Source organism: Octodon degus, unplaced genomic scaffold (assembly GCF_000260255.1).
Source record: "Octodon degus isolate 3935 unplaced genomic scaffold, OctDeg1.0 scaffold00079, whole genome shotgun sequence".
In the NCBI taxonomy this organism is placed as follows: Eukaryota; Metazoa; Chordata; class Mammalia; order Rodentia; family Octodontidae; genus Octodon; species Octodon degus.
In genome coordinates, this window is record NW_004524655.1 from 3,396,975 (window position 1) to 3,416,688 (window position 19,714).

Here is a 19,714-nt window from a genome sequence, read left to right on the forward strand (position 1 = left end):
AGCTACTGTGAATTTCTTGTAGACTTTTTTCATGCATTGATACATGTGTACACACTTGCACGCTCAGAAACATATGTGGTGAAATGTTTTATAACAGATACAATGTTCTTATGCCAATTGATTTGCAAATCACTTGCTTTTCCACTTAAAATACATTATGGATGCCCTTGAATGTCAGGAAATCTGCGCTGGGCACTGTTCTTGCAATGATCACAGAGCACAGGGCGAGACAGACAGATTACAGGATCTTCAGCCGTTCCCCTCTCACGGGACACTTGAGTTCAAATTTGCACTGCTGCAATACAGTACTTACCCTCAGATCTCTGTACCCTGGTGAAAGTATTACTATATATAAACTCCTAGATGTGACACTGTTGGTGTCGCTTAAAACCTTAACAGATGATGACAAATTACCTGATCCAAGTTCAATTTGATTTATAGTCCCAATGCCAAAGCCGATGGGGATTTCACCCTTTCTTAGTCCTCTCTAGGCTCATCCTATAGCAATGATGAAAAATGCAAAAATGGCACTGACAGTCATTGCTATTATTGTGTCATCTAATAATAAGGCAAGGAGCATTTGTTGAGGTCTTTCAGGGGACCATCACTCTGCTAAGCTCCAGATGTTCAGTACTTCACTGACTTTAAGGGAAAACCACTCTCAGTGGGGGCTGTACAGATGAGGAAATTGAGACCCAGAGAGGTAAGTCCTTTACATAACATGCAGATACTAAATAGTAGGGCTGGAATTTGAATCCAAGCAGTCTGGCTCTGGAGTCCACACTCAATTGCTGTGTTAAACTGCCCTTCCACTAGGGACCCCTTAGGCCAGCCCCCAGCAAGGGCCAGGACCTGTCATGCTGCATCATGGAAGAGGCTGGGAGTCGCAGGCAGGCTAGCACGGCAAACTCGCAGGGATCCTTCCTTGGCCAGGGGGATGAAGAATCTAAGAAGCCCAGTGTTCTGTTCTCTGAAGATGCTAGGAACTTCCTCTAGGGACAAGAAGAGCTTGGGGCTTTTATACACACTTTTTCTTTAAAATGGCTCTTCCCTGGCCTTGGTGCGTAAACACACTACAATCAGTTTCAGGGACAAGGCACTACCCAGTGTCTCAAGGGGGTGGAATGGCTAGAGGGGAGCACCCAGGCCCACCACCCTTTGGGGTTTCAAAGGGTCTTTTGTTCATTCACCCCTCTCCCAGAGCCATGCAAGGGGACAACGCTGGGGACAGCAGTGGGAGGGAGTCTTCTATCCCTGGACATGCCAAGCCACCTGTCTAACCAACCCTGTGGCACATACCGAGGTGATTCAGTTTGTGATTCACACTGTAGTCTTTACTGGCTGTGGGTGAATGGCTCTCATACCAGGACCATGGAAGCCTGCCCCAGACTTGACCTTGACAACAAATCCAAAGTTGCAAGAATTCACAACACACCTGAACTCTAAGGACACAGTCTAAATCCAAGCAGCGTGGGCAGGCAACACATGTTGTCCTCTGCCATGGGGGCTGCATCTGGGTGCTGCTCAGGTATAGCACGGAAGCTTCACTCGCCTCCCACTGTTCACACAGGGGTAGCTCAGCGTGGCGCTGTAGTCTGGGGCTGAGGACCAGGGATGTTTCCTCACCATATGTCCCTCATTGACTTAGCAGAAAATCAGCCCACAACCTGCATGACTGGGGATGATGTCATCTAGCCACACAGACTTGCCCAGGCTGTGCAAGTCTGCATTTCACAAATGCTCTTTGCCCGTACTGGAGAAACTCCTGTGAGCAGCTGTCACAGGAAGCTAGAAGGGAGAATGTGGCTGCAGCAGCAGCAGCAGCAGCAGCAGCAGCAGCACTGTGGTCACCAGGGGCAGGGTTCCATGAGGATGCACCCCGGGCCTCCCTGGCCATCTCTGGTTGCCAGCCAGTCCTCTCGGCATGGACTAGCCCATTAGAGCTTTGGCACAGGCCCACCCACCTCCCCACTCTCTCCTCCTCAGACACTATACCCCCTCCACCTCCCCAAGCACGGGGTACCTGGCAGGTTGAGGTTCTTCTGCTGCCGGGTGCACTGAGGGGAAGGGTGTAGGGGAGAAGGTGGCGTGGCACTGGGCGGGAGCGGGGGTGCTGGTGAGGAGGGCGTGGAGGATGTCGTGGACGAGGGGTTGCTGCTGGAGTCTGGCTGGTAAGGGACGGGGATGTGGTCCTGCAGGAAGAAAAGAAAGCAGGGATCAAGGATGGGTGGAGAACCTGGCACACAGCGGAAAGCGAGCTGAGCAGGGAGGGCCCCACTGGCTCCCTCTGCAACTCTTGCTCGTTCTGCAGTCCCCGGATCCTCCCGGAGTCCCATCTGCCTCCTCAGCCCCTTGCACTGCCCCAGGGGTGCATCCAGCTGTGGAGGGAACACCTTCTGCAGCCAGGCTCCTGGGCGCTGCCGAGGGAAAGGTTACCACATAATGAAAACCATAGAGTGCACAGCCACTGCCTGGTGCCTCTTTGATTCCAGATGCCCTTTGCCACGGTGCCCAGAGTGCTCTTCCCATCCTGACACCTCTCCTCCTGAGTGTTTATTAAAGAATCAACAGCCTGACAGAGCCCGAGAGGATGGCCATGAGCCTTCCACACCTCTGCCCGCACCTCAGTTGGAATCTGCGTCCTCTCTCCTTGCCCCTGGATCAGCTCCGGAGCAAGGATGAAGTTGGAAACTGGTGCATCTTCAGAACAACCAAGGCGGGGTGGGCTTAGGAGCACGGGAGGTGGTAGAACAGCATCCTTCCCAGAGACACACCACCTACAAGTTCAGAGTCCCGTGCTGTTTGGAAGGGAAATCTTTGCAGGTCATCTGGATTATGGCAGGCCTTGAATCAGGTGACACAGACCACTAGACCGAGGAAACCACACAGCACCAAGCTAGCCTGGACTGCAGAAGCCACCAGAAGCTGGGAGAGAGGCAAAGATCCTCCTGCAGCTCTGGAACGCACCTCCGTCGACACTGACAGCCGAGCAGCATCCCACAGCGTGGATGGGCCATGGCGCACCCACTGAGGGACATCTAAACTGCTTCCTGGTCTTTGGCTATTGTGGATAGAGTTGCTGTTAAACATTTGAGTACATTTTATTTTATTTATTTTTTATTAGCAGAACCGGGGATTGAACTCAGGCCCTTGCGCTTGCCAGGGAAGCGCTTATTCTACTGAGCCATCTCCCCGGCCCCTTGAGTACAGATTTCATGTGAAGATATGACTTTATTTCTCTGGGATAAGTTCCCAGGAATACAATTTCTGAGTAATATGGCAGTGGCATTTAGTCCTTAAAGAAAATGCAAACATTCTTTTCCAGAGTGACTGCATCATTTTACTCCAGGTGTACGCGAGGGTTTGATTTTTCCCTGCATCTCCGCCAGTGTTTGGAGTTGTCTCTGTTTTTCATTCTGATACAAGTAGAGTAGTATCTCATTGTGGTTTTAATTTGCATTTCTCTAATGTCTAATGACCCTGCATACCTTTTCATGTACTTACTAACCATCTGTATATTCTTTTTGGTTTATATTACTATGACTGTATAAGTCTTAAAATTGGGAAGACATTTTTTCATTCACCTTTTTTCCCCAAGACTTTTAGGCTATTGTTATTATTTTTTCTCCTTGTATACTGTTCAGACTGGCCTTGCATTCACTTTGTAGCCCAAGATGGCCTCAAACTCGCAGTGATCTGCCTGCCTCAGCCTCCCGAGTGCTGGGATTGCAGGCATGTGCCATCATATCCAGCCTTATATAACTTTAAAAATGCTTTTGATTTTTATTTTTATTGGTGATACTGGGGATTAACCCAGGGCCTTCATATTGAGCTATGTCCTTACCCTTTTTCATTACTTATTTTGATCCAAGGTCTTGCTAAGTTGCTAAACTCCCCAAACTGTGCTTAAACTTGTGGCCTTCCTGCTTCTTGAGTGGCTGAACCTGTGCCCAGCTAGAATGATCTTGTATTAATCTGACTGGGATTAAATAGGCTTTGGGCTGAACCTATCTATCAATTATAAGGAGAACTGACTTCTTAACTATCTAGAATCGCACAGTCCATTAATATAGTATGCATATTACCTTGTATGCCCCCAAGATAGTAGCTTTTAGAAATACAAATTTATTTGCTTATAGTTCTGGAGGCCAAGTCTGAAACCAGGGCCTTAGCCCACTTGATTCCTGAAACTTTCCATGGAATCCTTCCTTGCCCCTTGCTGGCTGAGCCAGCCATCTGTGGCATCGTTCGGCAGGCAGCTACCCCAATCCAACCTCTGCCTTTGCCGTCCCATGGGCTCGCCTGTGTCTTCTGTCTTCTTCTAAGGATAAAAGCCATACTGGATTAAGGGAACACCCCGCTCCAGCACGACCGCATCTGAATTTGATCATATCTATACAGACCCCTTTACCAAAGAAGGCCACATTAGCGGGTCCTGGGCATTAGGATTTCAAGCACATCTCTGTAGAAGATACAGCTCAACTTACTATAGTGTGTCTCTTTGTTTCCATTCACTGTGCTTCATAGTTTTCAATATCAAAGTCCTATAAATATTTTATTAAATTTACTATTTCCATTCTGTTGAGCAACTGTAAATGGCACATTATAAATTTAGGTTTCCATATGTTAACTGGCAGTGTAGAGAAATACAAGTGACTTCCACACATTGGCCTCCTCCTATCCTGTTCAGTTAGTCGTGGTAGGAGGATTTTCATTTTGTTTTGTTGCTATTCTTTGGGAATTTCCACATATACTAATGTAGACAGCAGGTGATTTCCTGAGGATGGCTTTGCTTCTCTTTTTCCAACCTGTATGCCTTTTTATTTCCTGGCCCTGTTGGGCTGGCTAGAAGTTCCAGCACTCAGCTGAATAAGAGTGGTGAGACTCGACGTTATCCATGTACAGGATATGTTTTACTCAGCTTGGTTCTGGGTCTGTGAGTTTGTCTCTTACCCCATGGGATCCACTGCTAGCCTCTCCAGTTCCCAGTCTTGGATCTATGAAGACAAAATAAACCTCAGGGACCTCAGCAGTGTGTTGTTCCTTGGGTCCCTCGCTGGTCTTCTCTCCTCTTATGTTTATTTTATACACGATGTCAAGGGCTTTCAGTTGTACTTGGTAGGGGGAAAACATACCTACACCATCTTCCTAGAAGCAGTGACGTCTTTTTGTTAGTTCACTTGATCCTAGCTACAAACTTGCAAGTGAGGTGTGAGCCCTGGATAGAGAAATAGGGATTCTGGGAGTGGAGGTTTGGCTGTGCTTGAGTGGTGAGAAGTACACAGGTGTCCCCTGTACCTCAGTCCTTCCAGGCTGTGGAATTTTCCTTAGAATCTTGGTCCTTCCCAGTGTGACCTCTAGCCTGGTAAGAGAGAGCTAAGTTTGAGTCTCAGAAGAAGGCAGGGGATACCTAAGCATTTGGCCGTAGTTTTACTGTCACAAACAAGGGTGTTCTATAGATCACCGTAGCCACCTGCCAGGCAAGACCACCTTGGAGGTAACTCTGACCTAGTGTCACAGAAGGAGACCAGGAAGCCAGCCTTCTCTCTCTGCCCTAATTTGTCTGAAGGTAATTACATTTCCATGATACACAGATATGTTAGTGGAATAACATGTCAGGCACCAGTGGGGCTGAGATTTATGTGCTTGGACATGGCATGGAGAGAGGCTTTCACTCAGGCTGGTGGGGCATGGGAGGTTTTTCACAGAAGTCAGAGGCTGGGAGGGTCATTCAAGGGAATAGGGACCTGACAGTGGGTTATCAAAGTGCCCTAAACCTCTGCTCTTTGAATTTCTTCCACTCACAGACTCACAGATTTTAAATGTCCACAGATGCCCTGTTTAGCTGCTCATTATCTAAGTTAGAAAGCCAGAAAGACTTGTGCTGAACGTTGGCTCTGTGGGCAGGGATTGGTGTGTAGGCCTTTTCAAATGATGGTGGATGTTTCAAATATTGGTCTACGACTTAGGTTGGAGCTGGGCTGACATCACCTACTCCTCTTTCACCACTCCCTTGCTTCCAGGAGAGATCTGCTGAAGTCATGTATAGTGGCCCTAGGGTCCTAGCACAAACCAGCCCCTTCCACATCTTCCAGGCTGAGGACACAGTGTCATCTCTCCTTGGCAGGTCTGCTAGCCCCGTCATATTCCAGCTCTTCTTTGTCCCAAATGCAGCTCAGATTGGGCCTCCCCTGAGAAGCTGGCCCGCCCCTCCCCCTCCCACCTGAGGTGGTGCCCACTGTGGCTACCCTAGCTCCCCCTCTGCTTCTCCAGAGCCACCTCTCACCTCTGTCTCCTCCTCTAGCATAGAGGCTCCTAGGGACCAGGGCCAGGTTACACTCATCTCAGAATTCTCAGCACTTAGCAGAGTACAAGGCATGCAGTGGGCCCGCAATTAAATGTGTGCTGGATGAAGGAAAAAAGAATGAAATGAGAGAAAGAAGGTTTGGAGGCATGGAGAAAATGAGGGAAGAAGAAGATCTATTTCCTCCCACTGGACTGTGTCATTTATCTCAGAATTTGAAGAATTCTTTATTAACCTTGGGGAGGGTTAATAAATGTGAATAAATGAATGAATGAGTTGGTCAGTTGTCTTTACTGAGGAAGGGGTTGGCTTTATCTGTGGAGGACAGGAATTGGGTCTTTATCCTGTCCGTGGCTCAGGGGTGATAAGAATAAACAGACTCCTTAACGTGCATGATGCCCATTTCCAGCAGAATTGTTCCAATAGGAGGGGACATTCCTTCTGCAGATAGACCAGGTCTCTATCCCAGTCAGACCAGCAGATAGAGGTCCCAGTAGAGGTAAATTTGAACTCTACAGGAAGGCCAATGGTATGACTGCTATTTCTTTCTTTTTTTTTAATTTTTATTTTATGTATTTGGTACAAGGTCTCACTATGCAGCTTGGCCTCATAGGAGTAATCCTCCTGTTTTCAGCCTCCCCAGCGCTGGGATTATAGAAATGTGTCATCATGCCTAGTCTCTGTGGTCGGCTCAGCATGCGTAGGGGTGGGGCTGGCGCCACATGTGGTGCTGGGGAATGACTCCCAATCCCTGTACTTGCCTAAGTGGTGCTTAGTCCACTGCACTATCTCATTGTTCCACAACTGCTATTTCTGAACAGAGATAAGAGATGGAAACAAACCTTAGAGACCACTCAAGTCATCACCTTTATTTCATTGTTTTGGGTGGGGATGCTGAGGAATAGATTGGTTTGCTGGAGCTATGGGTCCAGATCCCAACAACCAGTCTAAGGCAGAAATCCAAGGTTCTGCCAAATAATAAGACACTCACATTTGCCTGTGGGACTCAGGTCTCTTCAGGCGCTTGCTGCACCCCAGGGAACACTGATTTGGATATGAGGGTGCCCAGAACTGCTTTCTCATGGATATTTCCTATGGAAACTGTCCTTGCCTTCTCACCTACAACCTTCTCCAACAGAGGACTGTAGTGATAACTGGTCAGTAACCTGTGATGTGGGATGAAATGGTGAACAGGGTCAATAATGACTGGAAAGAAAAAAAAAAAAAAGCACTAGGAGCAAAGCCTGGGTAGAGCAAGACTGAAAGAGAACAAAGACTCCATAAATCAGCAGAATACACATCAGCTGTAGCTCATGAGGAGAAGGCACTCCATGGAGGAGGAATCAAGGACCCAGTGAAAAGATGAGGGTAGAGAGGAGGAACCCTGGCAACAGTGATGGGGCAGGGCTGAACCCCAAAGAATGTCACTCATTGTCACAATGGAAGACTGAGCAATGATCCATCCTTTTACTAGGGACATAGGAGCCTCCTGGCTCCAGGCCATCTGCCATAGCTCGTGTCAGGAGGCCCAGCTCCCGGGAGGTGACCTCCCTTCCGCTATCTGCCCCATGCCCATCCTTACAGTAGACAACTCGTTCTGCTGAGTTGCTGAGGTGGATCCCTGCTCCTCCCAGCCGACATCAGCCAGCCAGCATGCAGCTGCTTCAGACAGTGCACCCACAGCAGGCAGGACCTCAGAGAGCGCGCCCACTGCAGGTAGGACCTCAGACAGCATGCCCACAGCAGGCAGGACGTCAGCCTGCCTCGGCTGCCTCTGCGGATGGCTCTTCTGATGTCTAGCATGTGGAGGGTCAAGGGCTGTAGATAGGTCCCCTGGGAGATGCAGGGGCTACCGCTGCTGCTTCTCTGCATTCCTCCCTTTGCTCTGTTCCTTACTCTCCCTTTGATCCTCCATCTTTTGCCATCTATTTCCTCCACTTCACCCACCCTTCTTACCTCCTTGTCTCCCTCTTTCTTTTTCTCACCATCTTTTTTCCCTGTTTCCTATTCTTTCTTCTCTTTCTCTCTCCCTCTTCTATTTCTTCCTCTCTTTCCCACCCTTTTCTCTCCTCCTCTTTGTTCCTCCTATTCCTTCTTGTTTCTGTTCTCTCTCCCTCCTTCTTTTTGCTTCATCACCAAGTTCCTGGCAAGTGCTGAATACCCAGTGCTGGACCAAATCCTTTATGCATATCATACATCCAATCCTTTCTACAACCAACAACACTCTTGTTACTCAGCCCACTTTACAGAGGGAAAAACTAAGGCAGGCAGAGCATGAAATGCTTGCCCACAGTCACACAGCAAGCAAGACCTGAGTGGCAAGCACAGCCCTCCTGACCCCAAAATCAACATGCCAGCTACCATGCCAGGAGCAGAAGCAAGGCCACTGTGAACCCGGATGGGTGGAGCCAGACAGAAAAACAAACATAGCGCAACGAAAGGAAATCTTCAGACCAAATTGGTTTAGAAATCTATTGCACTAACCACATCATTGCCTGACAAGAAGAATCTGCACAAAGCCAGTGAGACGAGAAAGAGGGAAAAAATAACCCAACTTGATGATAGACCCTGTCCACCTTCACGTCAAAGCTGCCTTCTAAATAGAGGTTAATTTATTTCCCTGATCAAATTCTCCGGCTGGCAGACAAGCAGAACAATGTCACGGTCACTGATCCACCCTATCTGCATTTCTGTCCCATCTGACACCAAGGGGCTCCAGTGCATGAAAAGCTAGAGGAAAAGGTCTTGAGGTGGCTCTACAAAGCTCTTGCCCCCCCCCCCCGGATGTCAGAAGAAAGGATGGCGCACAAGACATAGGTACTTCCCAGGAGCCTCATTACCTGAGCATCCTTAGCCCTCCCAGGAAGGAGCCCCTCTTCCAGGAATCTGCATCTTTTCCTTTTTTTGTTTCACTTATTTATTTGCAGCACTGGGGATGGGACCCAGGGCCTCTCATGTGCTAGGCAAGCACTCTTTTACTCAGCTGCCTCTCCAGGCCTGAGACCAATATCTTTTGTAAATAGCAAAGCGAAAAGGAACTCAGTGTGACATTTTGATCAAAGGCCCCAAGACATTAACTAATGAAACCAGCTAGAATTTCCTGGGCACTTACTAGCTGCTAGGACTTACACTGTTTTTAAATGTAGATGATTTAATTTTACCTCCATGGCTTGGAGGTTGACACCCTTATTGCTCACCTGGGATGCCACAGAAAAAAGTGGACTCAAATCCGCAGCCTCTTGGGCTCCTCTTATTCAGACTTTCAGGCTCTGTCTCTTCCTCCCTGAACCTGAGCAGGCTGGAGCACGCTCCTATCAGTAAAGCTCTGCAGCAGGGATCCCACCTCATGTGCTAACTTGATGGTTCCTTGAGCTGTGAGGTGCTACAAGCCCAGCTACACGGAAATAGCTGTAGTGTGAGTAAGCCTGGGCCACCAGGAACGTACCGTGCAGCGTGCTGGCTGTCCTTTCTGCCGAACCCAGACTTGGACTCACCCAGCCTATGCACCAGGCATGTAAGGAGCAGTACCTCCAGTCCTGGGTAGGCAGACTCTTGCTGTAAACAACCTGATGGCCGGCATTGCAGGCCTGGCAGGCCAGATCATCCCTCTTGTAACTGCTCCACCTTGCTGTTGCCGCAGAACAAAAGCAGCACGCAGCCTGGGGGTGGCTTTCATCAATTAACTTTGATTCATTAAAAAGGTGGTGGGCTGCCCCCTTGGCATGGGGACATCATGTGTCAGTCTGGGCTGTACATGGCTATAAGGCCAAGGGTGTCGCTCAATGGTAGAGCACTTGTCTAGCATGCCTGAGGACCTGGGTTCCAACCCCGGTATTGCACCCTTGTCCCCACAAATAAACAATAAAACAGAAAATAGAACCATGAGGATGACTCTCACTGCCGACTGGAAGAGTTTCCCCCTGGACTCCTGGACATCACAGAGCCAAGGAATCCATCTCTCCTAGGCTCTGTCCCAACCTCTAAGAAACAGATGCTGTAAACAAAGGACAGGAGTGGTTGTTGAACACTGCTAAGTTTGGGGTAGCTTGCTGTGCAGCAGAAGATAACTAGAACACCCCATTTCACTCTAAGAAGACTGAAGTTCAGACAGGTTGAATTACTCATCAGAAGTTTCACAGCCAGTAAGCAAAAGAAGCCAAGGCTGGTTTTTCTGGCTCCAGAGACCAAACAAGGACCCAGCTGGTGTCTAGCGAGATCTCATGGCAAAAAGTGTCATGGTAGCACAAGAGCACGCAGACTTTGATGGGAGGCCAGAAGAGGAAGCCAGAGAAAGAAGAAGAGACCAAACTATGCATGGTCTTGTGAGCTGTGGTAAAGGACCCAATTTATTTTCTAAAAACCAGAGAAAGTTGCTGGATGGATTTTAAGTGGAGGAGTGATGGTATTCCAGTTCTATCCATTAAGATTCATCCTGGCTGCCTTGTGGAGAACAGACTGAGGAGGGAGCAGCCCTGATCTACCCTATTCAGAGAAGCCAGGCTTTGCTTGCCAAGGAGGGGTCAGCAGTCATCATGACAACCCTTGGGGACATGCACGTAGATTGGCGACCTCCCCCATCTTTGGCTGATCATACTTCATCCACCTTCAACACAATGCACGGAGACCTCAGGGCACCATCTTCCTCTTGCTGTGTGGGTCTGGAAGCACCCGAGGGACAGTTTTGCTGTAGCCTCATCAACAGACCGAACAAAAGGTGTGTAAATCACACTGGAAAGAAGGATGTTCCAGAGCCTGCGACTGGCCACCAGCCCAAAGAATGACCAACCAAACTGGCTGTGGCTCAGAGATGAAGGTCCCCAAAGTTATCCATCTTTGTGTCCATCCAGTCTCCGGCAGGAGCTGAGAAATAGATCCCCCAACCTTTAGCTCACAGATGTTCAGAAAGCCGAGCACCATCTGCAGAGCGATTGGGCAGATGGGAAACATCTCACGGAGCAGAGCAGGCAGGGTCTGGCCCGCCAAGGAAACTCCCTTTTGGCATCTCTGCTCAGCTCTCATGCTTTCCTCCTCCACACACTCATTCATTCTCATTTCTCGGTGCTCTTGCTTTAAATCAGACAGATGCCTGGCACGCGTACCTCTCCACTGATTGCTCGATGCCCCGTCCCCAGCTTACACAAAGCAAACTGCACTTCCAGATCTGTCCTTTCCTGCTCCGGCCCAGCACCTGACCTTGCCAGCCCCACAGGCCCCGCCCCAGCAGAAGCTCAGTCTCACCTTGTTGATTTTGTTGGTTTTGGGGAGCGTCTGGCTGATGTGCAGGTCTGAATACCGGGGCGGCTTCCGTACAGGGTTGTTGATGTCGCACGGGACTGACTCCGTCCGGACTAACCTTGCTGGGTCCGTAGGGGGAAAAGACAGAGATATGAGAACTTCAGTATCATTTTGGCTTTGACCATGCCAGGAGCGCAGAGCTCAGATTCTGCCTTGAGGTCCTGGACCTGACACTAGGGCAACCATCACCCCACCACCGTAGTGGGCTCTGGCTGTTCTCTGTGATCTCTAAACATTTTACACTGTTAGTATATGACCTTTGTCAATAAAAATCACAGTAGGAGAACAAAAGCTATCAGGGTTTCGTTTTGTTTCAATGCCACTATTGCTTCATATTGCCATTCATTTTTGAGCTGAGCCCCATTTAAAATACAAGAGGGTCCTGATTTCTCGGGGCCTAGGGTTAGTGAACTAGGTCATGATGGCCACCTGCCCATCCTACCCGCCTGCAGATCACCTTTTGGATTAGGATCACCTTTTGTTCCTTATGGGGTTTCTCAACCTGTTGCACACTGAAACATCGTTTGTTCTAATCAAGCACGGGTCCCTGAGAGAAAGACTCTACTTTTCCACCCTGACCCTCGATGTCATACGTAGAAGTCTCATAGGGAGCTGGGCACATAGTGGTGCTAAATAAATGCCTGCTGATCTCAGCCCAAACCCAATCCTCTTTCCCCTCCAGCGTTTCTATTACTAACACAGAGTATGGTGAGGGACAGTAGCGAGAAGCTCAAATTCAAGTCCCATGCTTGGTACTGGTTCTTGTTAGTTGTTTTTTATTGTGGAGATGAGAGGGAGGGATTGGCTGAGAAGTTAAAGCTTTGGACTGACCCAGGGATTTAATTTCTCTGCTTAGCCTGAGCTGCCATTGCCATGGAAACTGACTCTATTTTCAACTTTTCATCAACAAGGGGGAAAAAGCAAGAGGCTGGAAGGCTTCTGGAAAGTTCAGCTTGCTTGGCCTGTACCGACACCTGCGGTGTTGGAGCACAAGGAGCATGACCTCGAAGGTGGGTAGGAGGGAACCCTCCTCCAAATACCAGCCTCTGAGCACAGGTCACCTGCCAGCAGGCTGGGTCTTGCCTCCGCAAAGGAGCTGGCCTCTGGTAGCACCTACTAAGGGGAGGAACTCAGTGGGAGGCGAATTCCCCAAGGAAGCTGACCCATCCAGAGGTATGGCTCAGATGCAACCAGACCCAGGTTTCAAAATAGCCTCATCAAGTGTATCCAGTTTCTTAGGGAACAGATGGTTCTTAATTAAGGCTGTGGGGTGGGCAGGGGCAGGAGAAGAGAAGTAAAGCCTTGTCTTGAATTTCTCTCTTCCTGGTGATCAGCAGTACAAAAGTCATCACAAACCCACTGCCCTCTGGTTTCGGCGCTGCTTTCTGCAGCAATTGCCTCCTTCTTTACATTTCCCTTGGGCTCATTCTAAACTTGAGTGACTCCCCTGAGCAAGCACTAGCCAGGGCCAGGAGAGATGGAGAACAGAGAATGAAGGGTGGGACTTGCACTGGCACGTTGCTGTGTCCTAAAGTTGCTTTCTGCCCAACAGATGGGAAGTGGCAGGTAGGTGGCCAGAAAGACTTTATAATATCTAACAAGTTGCTAATAAAATAAGCATCTGGTTCAGGAAACTGTATTTGGACTTTTGTTTGAAATGTCAGAGCACCTGAGGATACAGGTCCGCATGGCCGCTGGAGTGGTCAATCTCTCGAGATGGCACCTGGCTCTCTCTGTCCAACTATTCCCCTTTAGGATACTTGCCGTCCCTGGGAGGCATCTGAGTTTCTCTGCAACTTCTGTTCTTGAGCAGCATTTTGCAACTCTAAGGTACATGGAAATCTAGATTCTGTTAAAAATGCAGATTTTGGATTTGTAGGCCTGGGGCAGGGCCTGAAGTTGGACATTTCTAACATACTCCTAGGAGATCACAGTGTGGCTGGTTCAAGGATTATGCTTTGAGTAGTAAGAGCCTGGACATGATGACCAGTGTCCAGCCTGCAGTGAATAAAAATGCTCTGTACCTGTACTATTCACTACACTATGGCAGACACATGTGGCTACCGAGCCATGATGCGTGACCAAGTAATTTTAATTTGTAGTTTTGTTTAGTTTTCATTAATCTAGAGTTAAGCAGTAGATATAGTCAGTAACTGAAGACAGCACAAGCCTAGAGCATCCCCCAGGGGTGAACTGCAAAATGCATAAGAGAGACTGGAGGCAAATACTCCACAGGTCAATGGTCAGAGGAATTATTTGGAAAAGTGGACTATAAGCTTGCTTCCTATTTGGTCCTTGGCAGGCATAGACAAGTCATTCCTTCCAGATAAATGGGTCTTGCTTTTATATTGTGAAAGGCTAAGAATAAACTCCCTGCCTGATTGGGTTAGCCCAAACATTCTTAGAGCCCCCAAAGGTAGAATACAGATGGCCCAAACCAACAGGCATGAGCCAGATCCTTCCCCAAGGCAACTTCTGGAAAGCCAGCTGACTGATTCTAGAGAGCACACAATGGAAAAACACTCAGCCAGCACCCTTCTTATGAGTGGAGAAAAAGCAATGGCATTGAGGGAAATAGAAGAGGTAGAAGTTAAGAGAAGAGACAAGAATGAGAGGATAAGGGCTGAACCTGGGGGCTAAAAATATGGACCAATATAAAAGCAAGGGTTTTCAAGGACAAGCACACAGACAAATAAGGAGGACAGAAGCCAGGAAGAAGACATGAGGGTGAAAGAAAGGAAGTGGATAAGTATACGAGAGCAAGGAGGTACCCAGAGCCATGCCGGGTGGGATGGACAACATCTTGGATGGTCAGTAGGAGTCCTCACCCCAAACCCACCACTGGGGAGCAAGTGTTAAATACTTACCTCCTCGGTGGATGATCAGGAGATGGCAGGGTGGGGCTTCTTTGGTGCATTTGTTGTGGCACTTTAACCTGAGGGATAAAAGAAGGAGAGAAAAAGATGGATAGATGGCTACATGAATAGAGAGATGGATGCATGGATGGATACATAGAGGAATAGAAGAATGGAAGGATGAACAGAAGGAAGGAAGGATATAAGTGGAACCATAGAGGATGAGTGGGTAAGGAGAAGTATTATGGATGGGTGGGCAGATGGGTAGAGTGGTATATAGATGGAAGTGTAGGTATATGGATGGATGGACAAATGGATATAGCTATAGGAAAGCATGGTAGATGAGTGGCTAGGTGGATGGATGAATGAGTAGGTAGTTGGGTGAGTTGGGACATAGAGGAAAGAGTGGTTTAATGGTTGCTTTGATAGATGGATGGATGGATGGATGGATGGATGAGTGGGAAGATGGATGTAGTTGGTATATAGATGGAAGAGTAAGTAATTGGAAGGATAAATATATTGGTGGGTGGCTAGATGGACAGATAACTATATGGATGGATGTGTGGATGGCTGGAAGTGTGGATGGATGCATGCATGCATTGATGGATGAATGCATGGATGAATAGATAAATAGATGTGTGAGGGGGTAGATGGAGTTGGTGGATATATGGAACAGTAGGTAATTGGAAGGGTGAGAAGATTGGTGGGTGGCTAGATAGATGAATAGAGAACTGTATGGGTGGATGGAAGAGTGGATGGATGGATGGATGGATGGATGGATGGATGGATGGATGGATGGGTAGTTGGATGGATGAAATGCCCAAACAGTCTGAAAATTTCTGGGTGCTTGTGGATATCAAGTGTGAGAGGAGATGAGGCAACTACTGCAGAGGCATATCCTTGGCAACCCTGAAATTGACTCTCAAGAGAGCTTCTGTCACCCCCACTCTAAGGTCCATTCTGGATCATCCCAGAGTGGGTGACAATTGTATTACCAACAGTGCCTATGTGGACATTTCCTGGGGGACTCATTTGTCCACTCTTGTACTACACATTTTACATAATGTTATATCATATGATCTTTGTAATACTAAGAAATGAAAACATAACATTAAAAATTAGTATCATTCCCACTTTCAAGGGGGAAAAAGTAAGATTAACTGATTTGTTCTTGCTGTACACATGGACCAGTTGTCCCAAAGCTGGTCTCTCATTTATTATAGAGGCTCAAGCTGTAGGGGACACAGAATGAGAACTTTCAGCTAGATAAAATCACTAACAGATACTAAGAGGTATTGAGTTGAAGAGTTTAGAAGCAAAACACCTGTATTTAGGTAAGCCCAAGATACCAACTCTCTCTTCTCCTAGTTACCTGAATTCATGAGGGTAATAAAAATCCTATATTCCTGTAGCTGGCTTTGTCATTTTCTTTCTGAGCTTTATGTCAGCCAGATAGACACACACTGTGGAAGAGGCTGTAAGTGCTTCATCCAGGTGCCCTTTGATTCCCTTCCTGCTATTATGCTCACCAGCCCAACTTCTGTGAGCTAGCACCTCTGCCTGATGGCTGATCACAGGCTGCCTGGGGGTTTAGGGTACAGTAAAAAGTCACACACACTATGCAGAGACTTGGGAAGTTCAGGTTTGCCTTCTGCCCCCTTCCTCTTGGGGATTTGACAGGTCTCTTCCACAGAATAGTTTGAATGGCTCTCAAAGAGGAGTCCCCTGGTACATCAGCATCTTTTGGGAGCTACACAGGGGCCCAGACCCCAGAACTGCTGAACCGGCAACTCTGAGGCTAGGCTGGAGAAGGAGCAGGCTGCCCTTCAGCAAGCCCTAAGAGGAGCCTGATGCATGCTGAGATGGGAGACCACCTGTCACAATGATCGCTTTGGGGTGTCTATTTTCCTGATTTTTCTTGGGTTCAGTCTTTCATGGCCCTAGATTCCTCTCTGATATGGAAGAGTCAGATTTGGGGCCCTTGAGAATGCAGAGGGGATGCATGGAGGATTGGAGGAGGGGCCCAAATGTACCTAGAAATTCTCCCAAACATGCTATCCCCTGTCCCAGCTGAGGACGGAAGGTATCGTCCAATGGGAACCAAATTGATACGCCGCTCCATGTGAACAGCTATTTTCCCCAGGTTACCTTAGATGAATGACAAGTGATACTGATTTCCCATTCATGATAATGGGTCATGATTTCATCTTTAAATACACTTATCTAAGTTTAAGAAAAACTATTAACTAAATAAATGAGAGCAATAGATATTCCAATTACATGGATCCAAACATTACATGTTTTATGCATGAATTGAAATAGCACACTATACCCCACCAATATATGCAATTGCCACATGTCTATTAAAAACAAAAATATGTTTAAAAGTAATAAGGCCAACATGTAGATAGGCAAAGTCATAGCTATGTGGAACAGATGATTGAGTTGGGCTGGGAAAAGCTCACTTAGGATGAGGTGGAATCTTCAAAAAGAAGAGATGGTTCTTGGCACTGAAAAATCTAAGATGGTTGAGAACCACGAAGATGAACACTCTTGGTGATTAGCCAAAAGGACCCCGAAAGGAACAAGAGCTAGTACATCTGTGGTATTCACCAAGCATACGAGAACATCCTGCGTGCTTTGCCTAATTCATGGTATCCTCAGAAATATCCGTAGGAAGCAGCAATGATTGCTGCTTCATCTTACAGAGTGAGAAATCCAGGCCAAGCAAACTTGGATAACTCACTCAAGGTCAAATAGCCAGTAAGCAGCAGGTCCCAAGCACTGTGCTAGATGCCTCCCACATTTCTCTTCATCTAGCTTTACATGGGGGGTCCGTGTGGGCAAAGAGGAGGGTACCAGGTAGATTTAACTATCCAAGTCAAAATGCTCTTCTTTGAGATGATCCCAATATATAACCTAGCTTTCCCCACTGTAGTTGCCTGACTTTAACAGGGTCATAAAAATGCTAAATTCTTGTAGCCCTCCCCTCCCCTCCCCTCCCCTTCCCTTTCTCCCTCCCTCCCTCCCTCCCTCTCCCTCTCCCTCCCTCCCTCCCTCTCCCTCTTGCTCTTCCTCTCCCTCCCTCCCACTCCCTCTCCCTCTCCCTCTCCCTCTGCCTGCCTGCCTGCCTCTCTCTGTGTCTCTGTCTAAGTCTCTTGCTTTCTAAGGCCACCAGCCTCCTGGATCTATGGAGAAAGCCCCAGATTCCATGGGATAACCACTGTTATTACAACTCTCACATGGAGCTCTGCTGAATGTAAAACAAGCCATTCATTCATTCATGCATTCATTTAACAAATGTGCAGGCACTGGGAACATTCAGTGAACAGGCCAATGAAGCTCTGTGTTTATGGAGAGAGAATCGAAACAGGAGCATGTAAGTCAAAAGATTGGAGGTGGGGTAGAGGGTGTCAGAGCAATGCTAGGCAATGAGATGGGGAGCTAGAGGGATGGGAGGAGTCTCTGGCTAAGTGTCACCTAGGAGGCCCTCTCCTATAGGTGACAGAAATTGAGTTCTGAAACAAAAGTTGAAGGACAAAAACAAGCCTGGTGGGTCGGGGCTCAGAAGGTGAAGGTCAAGGAAGCCAAAGGGGTGGAATCTAAGGAAGGGGAGGGGCCAGGGCAACCAAAGCCACATCAGGAACCTGCGTTTGGTTCTACGGGTCCTGAGGAGCGCTGGGGATTCCTGAGGATGGTGACACAGTCACGGTGATGCCTGGGAAGTGCTGGAGAATCTGCTGAAGCCAAATGAGAGCTGGCCAAGCAGTGTCTGCACTTGGAAGAGCTGCACTCTGCTCTGGAAGCTTCTAGAAAGAATTTTTTTCCATTCTGCACCCCCACCTAGGAGTCTTTTCAACAAGCTCAGTTGGAAGGTTGACTTGCAGATGCCAAGAAGCAGGGACAAGCAATTTAATTTCGCCTTTGGACCACTGCCAAGCCAGGACAGGATGTCCAGGCCTCCTACAACCTCTGCCCATTTTGTGGCCTCCTCTCCAGCATTTTACTCCCCTGGGTCCCTTGGAGTTTCTCTGCTGCAGTCATGAAAAAGTTGCCCTCCACTTCTGGCTAAAGAGTATGGCACATGGGCTCCTCTTTCTTCCACTCTGGGGCTTCAGAGGATAACACTGGGGCCAGAAACACAGCCTGGTTTGTGCAGAAAAACCTCACAAAATAGCCAAGATGCCAGGCACCTAAACACCGCATGGAGGAGGGCAAGGGGGACCACAGCAGGGTTCTGCACCACATGGCTCCGTGTCCCACTTACAGAGTTATTTTTCTAGCTTAAGTGCCTACCATTGCTCCCAAATTAGACTTTTCCTTTCAGTTGCCCATGGAAGAAAGAGTAGCTAGCTTGGAGTGTGTCAGTTGCCCACCTGCTGTGACATCAGATTCCCAAGCCTCCCCCTCCAAGGGTCCCATCCTGGAAGCAGCTGCAAAGGAAATTTCCAGCAGCCCTGGGGAATCGCTGCCTAAGAGGAATGCGTTCATTTTCCCACACGGGAGAGGTCTAGGAGCCCAAATCTTCCAGGAAACAGTGCTCCCTTCTAAGGGGGAATGGGGTTAGCAGACTATATCAGATAAGCCTAGGTTCAAGCCCTGACACCACCACTTTCTGGCTGTGACAACTTGGGCAAAGCTGAAGACCTCATCTGACCCTCTCTTGCTCCTTCCACAAAGTGGAAACAATCACACCATGTATGTCACCAGGCTGCAGTGAAGACAGATGACAGGATGCAAGTAAGGTGCCGGGGACAGAGCCTTGGCACACAGTAGGTGCTGAAGATGTGGCAGGCACTATCATCCCTGCTACAGTAGCTACTGGAATTAGTGTGAGCTTACACAGCAGCTTTCTATGCACACCTTTAAGACTTGTTACTGGGAGATTTTGGGGGGGGGTAAAATTTTTTTGAGGCTGGAGAGCCCAGAACTCACAACCACCCATGGGTGGGAGGTGGCTAATGAATAGCCATCTTCCTCTCTCTTGGAGGGGGAATGTGCCCCAGAGGCTTGCTCAGGGTGCTGATGCCAGTTGCCTACAGGGTATCTGTGCTTTGGAGTTCCCAGCCCTGGTTGCCTGCCCTCCCTGCCCAACTCTACCATCCCTCTGAAGTTGCAGCCTGGGATCAACAAGCCACTTGCCTTGGAATCTTCAGCTCTGGTTCTGTGGAGTCAGGAAATCCCAACTGTGATTCCATGATTATTAAAAGCAGTATGGGGCTGGAGAGATGGCTCAGTGGTCTAAAGCACCTACTTGAAA

At 48.2% G+C, this 19,714-nt stretch overlaps 1 protein-coding gene across 1 annotated transcript in view; it reads right to left on the reverse strand.

Annotated features, from left to right (window-relative positions):
- The window catches only part of Ksr2 (kinase suppressor of ras 2), a 435,854-nt gene that overhangs the window by 73,573 nt on the left and 342,567 nt on the right, over positions 1–19,714 (reverse strand). The window contains exons 8-10 of the mRNA XM_004636227.1: positions 14,469–14,534; positions 11,543–11,669; positions 2,024–2,192 (exon numbers count right to left, since the gene is read on the reverse strand). Of these exons, the coding sequence (XP_004636284.1) occupies positions 2,024–2,192; positions 11,543–11,669; positions 14,469–14,534 (362 nt within the window). The remainder of the gene's footprint in view (positions 1–2,023; positions 2,193–11,542; positions 11,670–14,468; positions 14,535–19,714) is intronic.